We start from the raw sequence: 13932 nt of genomic DNA on the forward strand, positions 1-13932 counted from the left end.
TAGGAAGCACAAAAAAGGAAATATTTCCTTCTTCGAAGTACAACTCTCTACTTAGTTTTCTTAATTGTCAAGGATTCACCTCGCTATAAAAGCATGTACTTGATCAAGATAGGAGTATTTCCTTACCATACCACCACCAAGATTGTCGTCACCACTCGATGGCGATGGAGCCGAGCCAAAATCGTCCCGCCCCCATGAACAAGGACCTAGTCATCGAACCGCCGTTCACCCTGTCGCCGGCCGAGTTCCTTGGCTTGGATCTGTACGCGATGGTCGCCAGATTCGAGGAAGAGGACGACGTTGACGAGAAGCTCGAATCGAGGACGAGGATTTTCCTGCATGTCGGTGAAGATGGCGCTCTTAAGGTGATCAATGAGGTTTAAAGTCGCCCTAACTAGGGTCCTCACATATCGAACTTCACTCAGGAAATTGAGAAGTACATTGGGTTGAAATTGGAATGGTTTGTAGATCATCATCCGAGGGAAAACAAGATGGATACATAGGAGGAAAAACTGCAAGTATTAGTTGTTGACTAGAATTTGAGCATATTTTGTATCTATGATACAATTTTTTTTTTTGTTACGAGCCTGAATTTGTGGCTACTTGAATATTATATTATGACTCGTTACATAACAAATCACGCGAATATGTTGTAGGCAAGGTTAGTAGTGGATCGATTAGATTCTTGATTCATATTTTACAATTTAATTCAACTTGATTCATGATCTAAAACGAGATATCCAATTAACACGTAATGCTTTCACAATGTATGATGATCTTCAGTTTAATTTTGAAAGTAAATCTCGTCTCTGCTATTACCTAACCAAAATTACTAGAATGAATGTCATTAGGATTGTTAGATCTGTATAGTATAACGTTGACAATCCCCTTCAGATCCCATGTAGATGCTAAGACGAACTCCATAGCTTGGAATATTGAACTGGGCTTGTGACTGTAAATAAATTTTAACCATATATTTATCTTTTTATAATTCGTGATCTCGAAAAGTTTAATTACATAGATTTGTGTTCCTAAACCTTTAGCACTGCATTGTCTTGATTCAACTCGATTGAGGTATGAGTAACGTCGTGCGGTCTGAAGTTGAGCGTGCACTCAGGAGAGAGATCAAGACAGAACGAGAGAGAGAATTTTCAAATGTGCATGAAATAATCATACTGCCATTGTAAATATACCTTCAATGTAAACTGCGCTCATACAAATACATCAGATGCCGGAATAGGAGCACAGTTCCACGTCAAAAAAATTGAACGGAGGTCAGATGTTAGATTTCTGTGTGTCCTATCTAATCCAGGATCAGGCCCATGTTACCTCAGTCAGATCTACAGATCCTACTTGTCACAAAATTCAAAAAAGGTTAAATAACATGAGCGGAGCCAAAAGAATTTGCTGCATTTCCACCACCAGTGCTCCCGATCGCAAGCTTGGGCGCCTCATCTTTGAGGGGCGCGTTGTCCATCGACCAGGACTCGTTCGACAGGAGAAACTTGGGCTTCTCCAAAAATTATGCGAGCTTTGTAAAATTTGGCCTCTTGTAACCAGAAAACCCTAGCCAATATCGGTGTATTCTGGCGACAAGGGACAATCATCTAGGTCCGAGATTACATCAGGAACATAGGTATGTTGAACCATATCATAGCTCTCTGGTTCCAAGAAAAGCTCTTTGTCCATCCTTAAAAGCATATCGTCCTCGAGGTTATGCACCTGAACATCAAAAGAGGGGCTGGAAAAGTCGCACCGTGCACTAGAGCCTCCAACTGATACCATCTGCATTGGCAGGGGCTGTGGCTCAGAGACTGGCCGGTTAGTAAGGCCAAACTCCATGTTTGTTTTCTTCAACTTCGACTTAGCGGGCTTGATCGAGTCGGTTACAGGAAGCTTGTGCTTTCCCAGAACCTGTGGCTTCTGTGCTGATCGGGTCTTGAAATCAGTTGCCAAGAGACCAGAGGTCAAGCAACTGAGACTTCCTTCACCACCAGTTCTCGATGCTTCCCTGTAAAAATCAAATAGAACACAAATCATTACTTACGCAACAAGAGATTAACACAAAACAGCACGACAAGAGGATGCAATGATCACAAGTTATCTATACAACCAGAATAACCAGTTATATCAGCTCTCATATCATATCAAGAGGATTTGCATCAGAGAAATTTTATCGTGGTCCTCTGGCATCAATTCAGGACCAAACATAGCCAGCAATGCATCGCTTCAAAGACCAACTGTACATAAAACACTTGACTATGACCTCTGGAGAGTAATTATATAATTCTTCCAAACCCGATCTAATAAATAAATGACTACCTGAAACGACATTCTGCCATGTTCCCAGATGATTTTAAAAATTTGTCTCCAGTGGAATTGCTTGCGGGAGATGACGGAACCGAGCCAGATATCGATAGCTTCAGAAAGGATGGCAATGGAATGGTCAAGTCATCTTTCTCCTGCTGGAATTCCAGGCTAACTTCCAAACCTTCTTCAATAGCTGAAGCTTCATCTCCCTGGTCAGTGGGGCACGCTATCTCATTCTGATGACCAACAGCATCTAGTGCATCTGCCACTAACTTCCTACTCAGAATCAAATTAGTCATTTTAACCTTCCTTGCAGCTTCAGGTTTGGAGTTCCTTGAAGAATGGTTGATAGCAGAATCAAGAATGCTTCTACTATAGTACAAGCCATTTCTGGGAGATGAGAGAATCTCTTGGCCATTAACATGAGATTTCACCCTCCAAACCGATGAGAGCAAAGCAGTGAAGTGCTTCTGAAGAAGTAACTCATTATCTGGCAACTCCATGGCAACATCCAGCAGCATTCGAATGTTATCCTGCAACAGGAAATTAGAAAGAGAGGTTGGCTAATTTTAAGAGAGACTAAGCAATAGCTAACTTCATTTGCAAGATTTTCAGTTTCAATCATAGATTACTGATTCACTGTTTATTCAGCAAAGACTACAAAATAATTTTACAGAAAACAATCAAGAGTCTCTCATGGATTAAAAGCATGATATATATGGAAAGCAAAGCTTACAGTAAACTTATAAAATCACATTACAGATATATAAACATCTACATTCGGAGATAGGAGGTTATCTTATTAAAATGCACTATACGGAATGTCTTCCCATTGATTATGCATCAAAATATAAACAAAGAATTGGTTCACACAAGTGCCTCAAACTTTTCAAGGACAATACAGTCTAGCAAGCATAATACACTCATTGACTAAGCTCGATCAAACGTATTTTGCCACTGGGAATTCCTAGAAGGAATCACAAGTTATGCAGTGCCATGGAAAGTAGAGAACTATCTACGAGAAAGTAAACAAAAGGCACAATACACTTCGATCCGCGTGACATAAGAATGTCTAAAAATGCCAGGAAACGGAGAAAAGAGGGGGAGGAGGTGGGGAAGCAAAGGAAAAATAAACTTAACAGAGATTTTTTTGGCAGATGGTGGGGGTAACAAAAATCAGCGAAGGATTGATTATCGGAGGTTACCTCTGTCACTTTGAGAGAACCTTTTCCGGAGACCACATGGCCAGCCTTTTCGTTGTTAGGGTTGTCCATAGCAGATAAAACATTTCTCTGAATAAGTTCCCTGAACCTCTCGCAACAATGAATAGGGTTTCGATATCTTCCCCGATAAAATCCACCAGCAGTCATCCCATATAGTGCATCGCTGACCAGGCTCCAGTTTGGACCATATTCATGTACTATAGCACATAATACTGCATCCTCTTGTGACAACCACAAATCGGGAGATGGAACACAATCTCTAGACCAGATATTTCCTTTCTTTAACTTCTCTGGTCTTAACATGAACACCCGCTTTATTGGCAATGATGTAATGGAGATTTTTCCTCCCATCCGGCTCCTGCTAACTGTTTTCTGCTCGCGGTCAACATCCATGTAATCTAACATTTTCGAGTCCACAGATTCCTCATGCTTTTTACCAGATGGCTTGCAATCCAAATCTACACAACTTCCAGGAGGGTCGTGTTTCTTGGACTTCTTGGAAGGAGTCTCTTCATCAGTGTCCTCAAAAAGCTCACACTTCTTACGTTTCTTCTGCATAGTTGAATGAGGCAATTCTCCATCTGAAATGTCAAGGCAAATAATGTCATCATCTGAGTATATGGATTCTTCCGGAGATTCGCCTTTGCATTGCTTTCCATCAGAAGTCAATGAGCCTTTCTTCAGGAACTTAAACTTGGCCTTTTTCGCTTTCTTCTTTGACTTCGGCTTGGAGGCCCTAGGATGCTCAATCCTGCAAATAAATATAGCTCAATCACAAATAGTTTGACGAGAGAGAGAGAGAGAGAGAAAGAGAGAGAGAGAGAGAGAGAGAGAGAGAGAGAGCAAATTCACTTCACAAACTTTGAATGCCAAAAAGGTGAACCACTTTGTATACTTCTAGCCATTTTCCTTCTTTTTCAGATAGGGGCGAAAGTAACTAGTACACAGTACTATTTTACTGTCTCTAGTCCTTTATAACCCCTCCCGTACAGCATTCAAACCACTTTCTTTAATCTGAAGAAATAAGAGGGTGAAGATCATAAATTCTAAGAAAGATTTACTTGTCAACTTACTTATCATCGCAATTTTCATCATCCAAATCTTCCTTCAATTTTGCTTCCAATTCCAGCTCCTCCTCCAACTGCAGAAAGTACAGTAAAATGACCAACTAATTTGATTCCAAGTGGATAAGATGGACGATATTAGTCAATTTGATACCAACCTGATGTTGAGCCAATGCCTCAACTTGTTGTCGGTACGCCTCGGTCGCAAAATCAGCATCCCAGTCTAGTATCAAGACAACATATTGAATTCAGAGAGGCACAACATTATACAGCATCTGTTCAATTTTGGGGTTATAACACAATATACCAAGAGGACATTGGTATCACTTACTTTCATATACAAGAGGTTCTTCATCATCATCCATGTCAGCTTCCAGCTCCTCCTTGTACTTCTCTAGACGATCAAGTTCCCATTCAGTCTCCTCAAACCTCACCTGAGATTCCACAGCTCTCTTGTCTATGATAGGGTCCCATAATTCCAAAAACCGCATCGCATAGCGATCGATTGGTCGTAATTGATTCTCAAAAGATGAAACTGCCTGTCCAGCTGCAGCAGCAGCTGCTGCCATCTGTTTAACATCAGCCAGCATATCCAAATCATCTTCCTTACCAGCAAGAGTGAGAGCTCCATCTTCATTAAAATCACTTCCACTAATCAGTGCCTCCTCCTTGTTTAGAGTTGGTATCTGGCCAACCTGATCTGTGGGCTCATCATCTTTGAGATCATCCTCATTTACAAACTCATCGTCTTCCATTTTGCCAATTGCTTCTTCTGTGAATTCCTGATTGTCCACAGCCTCTTCCTGTTCGACTTTCTTAAGTGCCATGTAATCTGCTTCATCTTCAGCTTGTTTTAAAGCAGCTTCAACATCTGCATTCGACAAAGAAACCTCGCTACCATTTGTATTGTTCTTTTCCTTCTGCATATGCTTAAAGGGAAGAGTCCTGTGACCTGAAAACAATTCCATAGGATCAAGCTTCTTGAAGAATTCAGTATTGTAACCTCCACTCTGTATGACCAGATCATCAAGAGCCCTCTTTTGATTTGCTTTCCTTAATATATTCTCCTCAATGGTGCTCTCACTAATTAGCCTATAGATGTGCACCTCACGAGTTTGTCCAATCCTGTGGCATCGATCTTGTGCTTGTTGATCCATTGCTGGATTCCAGTCGCTATCATAAAAAATAACCGTATCTGCACCTACTAGGTTAATACCAACCCCTCCGCTACGGGTTGACAAAATGAAAAGGAATATTTTTGGGTTTGTATTAAAGCGCTGCATCAAAGTTTGCCTCTCCTCCGGTTGGGTGGAGCCATCTAATCGCATGTAGGTATAGCCATACAAATTTATAAAAGCTTCCAATACATCAAGCATCTTGGTCATTTGGGTAAAAATCAAAGCCCGGTGACCTTCAGATTTCAACTTCCTAAGCAAGATTGCCAGCTCCTGCAATTTCCCACAATCAAATTGTATGAGTCGCCTGTCGGGAAAGTATACTTGCCTGCGGACAATAGCTGGTCTAATAGGTGATAGAAGAGGCAATAAGATCTGAGAGCACTTTTCACCATAACTCGGGTGCAGGAAGACAGGAGAGTCATTTTTACTGCACCAGCAAACAGGTTCTGGGGCCCGTGCTGCTGGAATTGCAAACATGAAACTCTCCACCAAGTTAGTCATCCTCTCAAAGCGCTCTACCGGTGAATAAACAATGTCAGCAAGCTTTGATGAATATAAATAGGATGACTGATCAGCCTTTTGACGGTGAATATCATAAACTGGGCGCTTGATTGTAACTACTTCTCTCAGTGATGTTGAGTACATGGGTCTCCTCCGGCATCTCAACGAATTCCACCAAGAAATAGAAGTAGCACGTTCTTTCGCTTCTCGTAATCTCTCCTCCCATAATGCCTTTTGGATCTCTTCAAATATGTTTGTTTGATGTGACCTCTTCCGGTCTCTTCTAGGACAATACCAATCTTCATTCTGGTAATTCAGATCGACCCTGTTTATGATTAGGTCCGATGAAGTTTCAATGGATCTAACTTCATCACTCTCCCATGATGTCATGTGAAAATCAAGATGAGTAAACAAAAACCCCAATCCCTCAAGGTTCACTCCAGAGAAGGGTCCAGTAGATAAAATGGAGCATACAGACGAACTCAATTGGGTAACGATGCCACTCATGTCAAAGGAACTAATGATTGGCCGGCCCTCAAACAAATCAGGATGGTTGCATACTTTGCGAAGTTGCATTATAACACTGATCATTCCAAAGAAATTTGCATTTGCAAGAGTAGCTTGTGTCTCAGAGCTAGCAATGAAGTCCTCATACAAATTCCGCTGTCTCCTTGAAAGTCTACAGTATATGACATGCTCGTGTTTCATTGGAAGCTGCTTCTCCACATCCCTTTTTAACCTGCGGAGTATAAATGGACGAAGAACATTATGCAGGCGATCAACAACTTCTTTATTTACCTTTTCCTGTCCGTCGACCATTCCCGAGATTGGATTACAGAACCAATCCTTAAACTCTTGATGAGATTGAAAGACGTGAGGCATTAAAAAGTGCATAAGAGACCACAATTCCATAAGATCATTCTGCAGTGGCGTGCCAGTTAACAAAATGCGCCGCCTGGAGTGGAAGTTTAAGAGAGTCTGCCACCTCTGAGACTTCCAATTCTTAATTAGATGAGCCTCATCCAAAATTAAGTACTTCCATTTCTTCCGCTTGAAGACTTTGCAATCCTGTATAACCAGCCGGTAAGTGGTTATGCACACATGGAAGGAGTTGGGTTTCAGCCAACCTTGTCTCTTAAATTTCCTTTCTTTTGCACTTCCAAAATAAGTTAAGATTTTGAAAGCAGGACACCATTTAAGAAACTCGGTTTCCCAGTTTAGCATCACACTTGTTGGAACTACAATGAGGTGTGGGCCCCATATTCCCTTCTCACAAGCTAGATGTGCAAGCAGTGCAATGGTCATGATCGTCTTTCCAAGACCCATTTCATCAGCTAAAATCCCATTCAGTCTTTTCTCATACATTGTAACAAGCCAATCCAAGCCAATATGTTGGTACTCGCGTAGTGGGTGCTTGATAAGAAAGGGGAACTTTGTGCGCACTTTGGTTGTTGAGAATGTGTTGCCTGTGGGCTGGGCAGATCTTGCAGCTGCTGCGGCATCTGCAATTCTATTATCACTCTCGCTGACTTCTGATTCATTCGGTTCTACGGCTTCTGCTTCTTTTCCAGGAGAAGAGTCTGACAAATTTGCATGAAGTTCACCATCACTTTCAGACATGCTTTCCTTATATGGTACCTCATAATTGGGGCCTGCAGCATCTTCAAGATCTTCAGATAAAGCAGAGGCATATTCAGATTCATCCTCCGAGACAGCATCATTGTCAATGTCCTAGCATATCAAACATGACCCCATCATACTCAAATAACAAAGCAAATTTACCAATCTACATACAGAAAATCCTCCAACCTACCTTCTTATACCTGGCAATTAATTCTTCAACGGGAATCTCGCTCTCCCTCTGCAGTAACGCAATCTGTGAAAAAGTAAACCTTTCAAGATTAAAAAACCTAAGAAAGTTAAATATCTGAAAGAAAAATTCACTGCTGTGTTTAGAGGCTTTTTTTACCCCCAATGTATGGTTCTAGCACAAAGCTAGAAGCTAAGTCAGAAGCTGGGCGAACCAACTCAAGTTCTGACTCATCGCTTATTATTTTTAGTAGAAAAAATTGTTTTAATTTTGAAAAAATGTAAAAGAAAGATGAAATAACTTCATATGTAAAGATGTAATACTTATTCAAAACTGAGCCACTTACTATTAAAACTATTCAAGATAAGCCACAGTCAATTAATTGTAAAAGTAAGCTATTACTCAAGTTGAAAATTAAAGCCAAAGAAAAAGTCAAAGCTACCTGACATTAGAAGTTGTGCAGTGAACCTAGAATCTCATAAAAATTCAATTGTCAAATAAGTTAACTCTTCAAAGGGAAAAAAAGTACATGAAGAAATAAGAAATCCTCCTCTTTATTTCACTCTACAAAGGTAACATCTTGGGTAAATTCTAATCCAATTTAACCCCAAATTCTCTTTAAGGTCAAGCATAATAGTAATTCAAGGGAGAAAAACATGAAAAAACACACTCAAAGAGTTTGGACAAGCAAACCTCCTCTCCAATGACCAAAAAGGGACAAAGTTAATAAAGTAAAAGCAAATCAGCACTCTCCACCTCATCCATCGGATCATATGTATCTGCTTTTGCCAATTCCTCCTCTTCTAACAAGGTTGCTTCATCATCCTGAGCATGAAAGTGCAGAACAAGAGGTTGTAGGTTACAAATATATAAATTTTGACAGCAACTTCTGACCAAACTCCAGTTCCTAATTCAATCTCGTCAGAAAGAAAGGAGAGCTTAACCATAATTTAATGCATATTTCAATAAGCAAGTATACAGATACAAAGGCTTTAAATTAACAGATATACCTTGTCCTCTCCACCAGCAAGGACATAATCGCCATCTTCCTACATCCCACAAGCGATAACTCAGCAAAATCAGCTTATACAAGATTGTCAAGATAATTACAAAGATAAATTAGATGACGTATAATGCACTCGTGTTAGAAATATGAGAGAGAGAGAGAGAGAGAGAGGCAGTAGTTTCATGCAAAGCAATAAAGGCCATAATTACAAGTTTAAATCAATTAATTTTGGAAAACCATAAGTGCAAGAGAAGAATGCACATAGAAGTTCGGAAAGTCACAATGACCCACAACAACTGCCATGAGAGCAGCATGATAATTAGAAAATCAAAGCCAAAATTAGCATATTGAGGCAAAGATGAGTCTAGAGACCCCTTGAACTTCTTATCTTTAATGCCACTAAAACACCATCAAATTTTACTATAGATTCACCATTGGTCATGCATCACCACAGGATTCAAAACTTTGAAGGCAAGCAGCTGGAGTAACAGATTTATCTAAAAAACTTTCCATCAATTCCAAAACTAAACCATAGATAGGAAATGATTACAAAGCCATCACATCTAGGCAACAGACGAGAGAACCTGTTCTTCAAGAAAGTCATAATGCACATGATCTTTGTCATTCTCCAAAATTTTGGAACTACTTTCGGTTTCGCAGGTCACCATCTCAGAAACAAGGCTTTTCGGTACACTTAAGCTGCCATTACTTTCAGCCTGAAGATAAAAGAGATGACATTCATGTTGAGCCATAAATTTCTCAGCAACTGAGTAACTGCAACGATAAACACATACAACTTACACAACGACGACCAGTAACTACAATAGAGCTGTCTTCATTTGTCTTGCCAGCAGCGGAAAGATCCTTCTGTACACCTGCACAATACCTCATGCATCAGGTATATTCAAAGTTCACAAGTAAAAATGCGCTATGAGCTGCATCTTACACTCATCCTGATCTTTCTCATCTGAGTTTTGCTGAGCCACATCTTCACTTCCTCCTGGACTATCCCTATCACCTGAAAAAAAATGAGCAAACACATGTAACAAACTAGAAATTAGTTGAAAATGACAAGCATTTATCCATCAATAACTGAACAATTCATGTGTGTTATAGAAACATCAGCAAATTTTTATTCGTCCGGAACAACACGTCGGCTAAGGGCATTCTTTAAAAAAGAAAATTTCAACTATTAAAAATTTTACCTCTCTCAGCAACATATTGTTTAAGTAGCTCTTCCAGTGGAACATCCATTTCCTCGTGCAGGGCTTCCAATTCTTCTTTCCTTTCTTCTTCTGTTATAAGAGCCTCATCTTCCTCCATAGTTTGCTCATCATCCTCCTAGAACATCACCATCCACCAAGAGAACTTACAAGATTAGACATTCATGGAAGAAGCAAATCAAATTTTAGGCACAAAATAAGCTGAAACTCTTCCAACATCCACAAATAACATCAAGGACAACGGATTATGAACTTTTCTTTTCTGTACAAACAAATAGAGACGTTGAAATGGTCCTAATCAATGTGAGAGTGTCCATGTCTATGCAAGTAATCATATATCAGATTTGATACAGTTATAGTGCATAAGAAATTGTATTTCCACTATGAGACATCATTTGCAATAAAGTAGTAATGAATGCTAATGTTACCATTAAAACATGCAATTCATTTCACAGTCATCAGGAAAATTTGCAGAAATACATCAAACTCTTTCTTCCAGTTTAGTAATGTAAATCATTTCAGGGGGAAAGCAATCAGTCTGTCTCAAAAGCAACTCAACAAGTTACGTGGTACTCAAGCCCTGAAACTAAGAAAATGACAGTATATGCACCTCAGTGGTCCCAAAAATGACTGTTGCTCACTACTGCATACAAAATAATGTTCCACAGCACAAAATGCAAAGAGGCACAGAGAGAGCAAGAGCTGCAAATCCCAAATGCTATGTGCCTCTATACAGATAATTAAAGCTTGCAAATCCTCACCAACTCATCTTCGGTTTGTAGACTAAAATCTTCATCAACATTTGCAGTTTCTGGACGAGATTCTGCATAATAGACTAACATGTAACTTAATAAACAGACAGTTAAAATCAAACAACTTAAAAACCTCTCCTCACCAGCATCTAGTTCCATCCCCTCAATAGTCAAATTCTCATCATCGTCCTCAAGTGAAATACTTGGCTGATGCTCCTCGGTATTATTTGGTTGCAAGGTTCTACATGCATCTGTGAGATTTTCTGCCAGCATTGTTGAGTACCTAAAATAAAAATAAATGGCACACACAAACATCAATATCAGCTGAATCTTCTAAAGATGCCCGTCCTTCAAAGCAAGCTTATTAATCTCATCATACGCAAACAGTTTCACATATCCATGAAAATATGTGAAACGTTTACCTCTCAGTTTGGCCCAATAGAAACTCAAGCTGCTTATCAAGCGCCTTCTTCCGTTTCTCATCAACCTCCAACTGATGCTTGTAAAGCACCTACAAAAAAGGGTGTTGGTACAAGTCCCAGATAATTTTCAAAAGAGAGAAAAACGTGTCCCTTTGAGAGAGATCAAATCACGCTGGATGGACCTACCAGCTTTTCTATTTTCATCCAAAACTTCTTCACATCCTTTGAAATATTAAGAGCAACTTTTCTCAATTTTTGTTCCTCTTCCTGACATCAAAATTAAACATAGTCAACCAACCAATGTTCATTGAAGCGTTCCTTTTCATAAACCAACAAGTATACGATGCCTTCCTCAAAGAAGAAGAAGATCACAACAAAGAATGGCAACCCTAAGCAAAAAGGCAAAACCTTCATTTTCCTTTCTTCCCTGGTAGCCTGGTCTAACATGCCTTTGCTTGCTCTTATGGCAACCTTCTTTGCTTGAGCTAGTTTCCATTTACGCTCAGACTCAAAATCCTGCATGTAAGCAGTTCAATTAACATGATATGAATGCATTTCAACCAATCTACTGCATTCCAACATCTTTTGCAAGAGTGATATCAATCGCCCCAAGCAAAACACCTCATATTTATCCCACAGAGTTCTGCGGTGAAGGAAAACATCAACCAGGTAAGTAAGTCAAAAATGTTCTTTTACCTTTGACAGCCAGATCATCTCTTCTAAAACATGATCCCAGTGAGATTTAGGGCGACGAGGTTCTCGGGGGGCTTCAAGTGCCTAGCATTTAAAGTGACACCATATGTCAATGACTGAAACTGATAAACTATGCAAATTACGAGCAAATAACTGATAAGCTACCAACAGTCCCTGTACTGAAAAGCCCCTGTCAATCAAATGAATCATGCAGTTGCATAAATATCTGCCTTATAACCAGAAAAGCATTAACATTTCCTCCTTCCGAGTAAACATCTATATCGCATTATGCAGAGTGAGTGTTCATCTGGGCAACTTGGCCATGTGTTTCATGAATAAAGAACTGTGAATGTACCCCGACTATGTAACTCGCCAAAATAAATACATTCAACAGAAAATGATCAAGCAAATCCCATAATATATTAACCTTTTGGCGCCGAGCTCTTGTCTCATGATCCAATTTCGACCTTGGACCTTTGGACGCCATGGTTATAGTTCAACCTATAGCACGGTGGAAGGCAGCAACATCTGCATTTGCCATCAAAAAGTCATAACAGCGCTCGTCAGGCTCAATGATTTTTAACGTAAGGCGCTAACGAATAAAAGAAGACCGTGCTCCCTCATGCCACGCCAAATTGTATTAAAACCCAGACACCCATTTGCGACGCCGTAGACAGGGATGGGCGCGGTGCGGCGCGGCGGGAAGAAAATCCGCCCCGACACCGCCCCGCGCAGGCCAAGGCAGTGGCTTTTCTGATCCGCACGGCCGGAGCAACGTTCCTCACGATCTGACAAGCGCGCGCACATACACACACACACACACACACAGAAGGAGGGGAACGAGACACACTCACCTTGGCTACGAGAGCGATTCGGCGAGCTGGGCCCGGCAGCCGCAAGGACCGGCGGCGATCAGAGCCGGCGGGCTGCTACAAAAACGAGAAAACCGGAGCTGGGTCGCCGCCGGGAGGGAGAGAGAGAGAGAGAGAGAAGCGGAGCTGGGCTGCTGCGAGCTGGGTCGCGCGGCACGCGAGCCGCGGCCGGAGACCGGGAGCGGGGAGGAGGAGGGCCGGCGAAGGAAGGGCGGGCGGGGGGGCGGCGGCGAGGGTTGCGACGGCGGAGCTCGACAGTGCGACTGTGCTGCGGCAGCGAGAAGGGAGGAGGAGGAGGAGAAGGAGGAGAAGAGGAGAGGAGAGAGAGAGGGTGTGTGGGGTTAGAAGAAGAGGAGAGAGAGAGAGAGAAAGAGAGGAGGCTTAAAAAACCGGGCTTTGTAAAATCTCTTTAATCTTTTGAGCACACCACACCCTGAAAACGGAATGGAATACGAGCGAGAGCGAGAGCGAGAGAGAGAGAAATGAAGACTGGAAAAGTCTTTGGATTAGCTCCTCCTCCTCCTCCTCCTCCTCCTCCTCCTACTCTTGCGTACCCCGTGATGGAATGATGCATGTGTTGGTAGGCTTTCAGATGATGACTGTGGTGTTCGGATTTATTTTTTTTTGTAGTCGGCGGTTAAAGGGTTTTTCCGGGACGGGGCGCGCCCTTGAGATCGCTCAGGAAACCGGCCGGCCGGGGTGCCGGGAGATGCGGAGTTCACGTGAAGAGCGTGTCTTTTCGAGTGATTATGTCTAAAATAGAAGTTCGTGCCGAGCAAGCGGGGGAGTCATGATGCGAGTCGGGTTTGTGAGCTTGCGGACGGAAAAGGCTCGGTTAGACATTCGTCATAATAAGAAATTTCCGGAATCGAACAAGG

General features: G+C 41.4%; 1 protein-coding gene across 6 annotated transcripts; it reads right to left on the reverse strand.

Annotated features, from left to right (window-relative positions):
* Positions 1-1158: 1158 nt before the first annotated feature.
* On the reverse strand, positions 1159-13235 carry LOC115678567 (protein PHOTOPERIOD-INDEPENDENT EARLY FLOWERING 1). Of its 6 annotated transcripts, none has more exons than XM_056315060.1 (21): positions 13037-13235; positions 12610-12710; positions 12186-12266; positions 11898-12005; positions 11676-11756; positions 11490-11578; positions 11211-11350; positions 11077-11138; positions 10298-10433; positions 10039-10110; positions 9894-9967; positions 9677-9808; positions 9096-9135; positions 8843-8916; positions 8090-8152; positions 4929-8007; positions 4756-4820; positions 4607-4674; positions 3516-4284; positions 2323-2843; positions 1159-2011 (listed from the first exon to the last, which is right to left on the reverse strand). In XM_056315060.1, the coding sequence occupies exons 2-21, from the start codon at positions 12667-12669 to the stop codon at positions 1567-1569; spliced, it is 6159 nt and encodes a 2052-aa protein (XP_056171035.1). In that variant the 5' UTR covers positions 12670-12710; positions 13037-13235; the 3' UTR covers positions 1159-1566. The 6 variants fall into 6 exon arrangements, with proteins under 6 accessions (XP_056171035.1, XP_030457824.2, XP_056171034.1 ...); XM_030601964.2 differs by having other exon boundaries at positions 8843-8911; positions 9097-9135; positions 11077-11150; XM_056315059.1 differs by having other exon boundaries at positions 11077-11150.
* Between the last annotated feature and the right edge of the window lie 697 nt (positions 13236-13932).

The sequence above is a fragment of the Syzygium oleosum genome, unplaced genomic scaffold (assembly GCF_021117445.2).
Source record: "Syzygium oleosum isolate NSW1041296 unplaced genomic scaffold, Sole_v2.1 Sole_v2.10, whole genome shotgun sequence".
NCBI lineage: Eukaryota > Viridiplantae > Streptophyta > Magnoliopsida > Myrtales > Myrtaceae > Syzygium > Syzygium oleosum.

Bases quoted from the DNA above. Each gene is read 5' to 3' on its own strand.
- LOC115678567 (XM_056315059.1), bottom strand. From the start codon at position 12,669: ATGGCGTCCAAAGGTCCAAGGTCGAAATTGGATCATGAGACAAGAGCT. The intron at 10,434-11,076 runs GTGAGGATTTGC...GTGATGTTCTAG, and splicing joins TACAAACCGAAGATGAGTTG to GAGGATGATGAGCAAACTAT. The intron at 4,821-4,928 runs GTAAGTGATACC...TCTTGATACTAG, and splicing joins AGAACCTCTTGTATATGAAA to ACTGGGATGCTGATTTTGCG.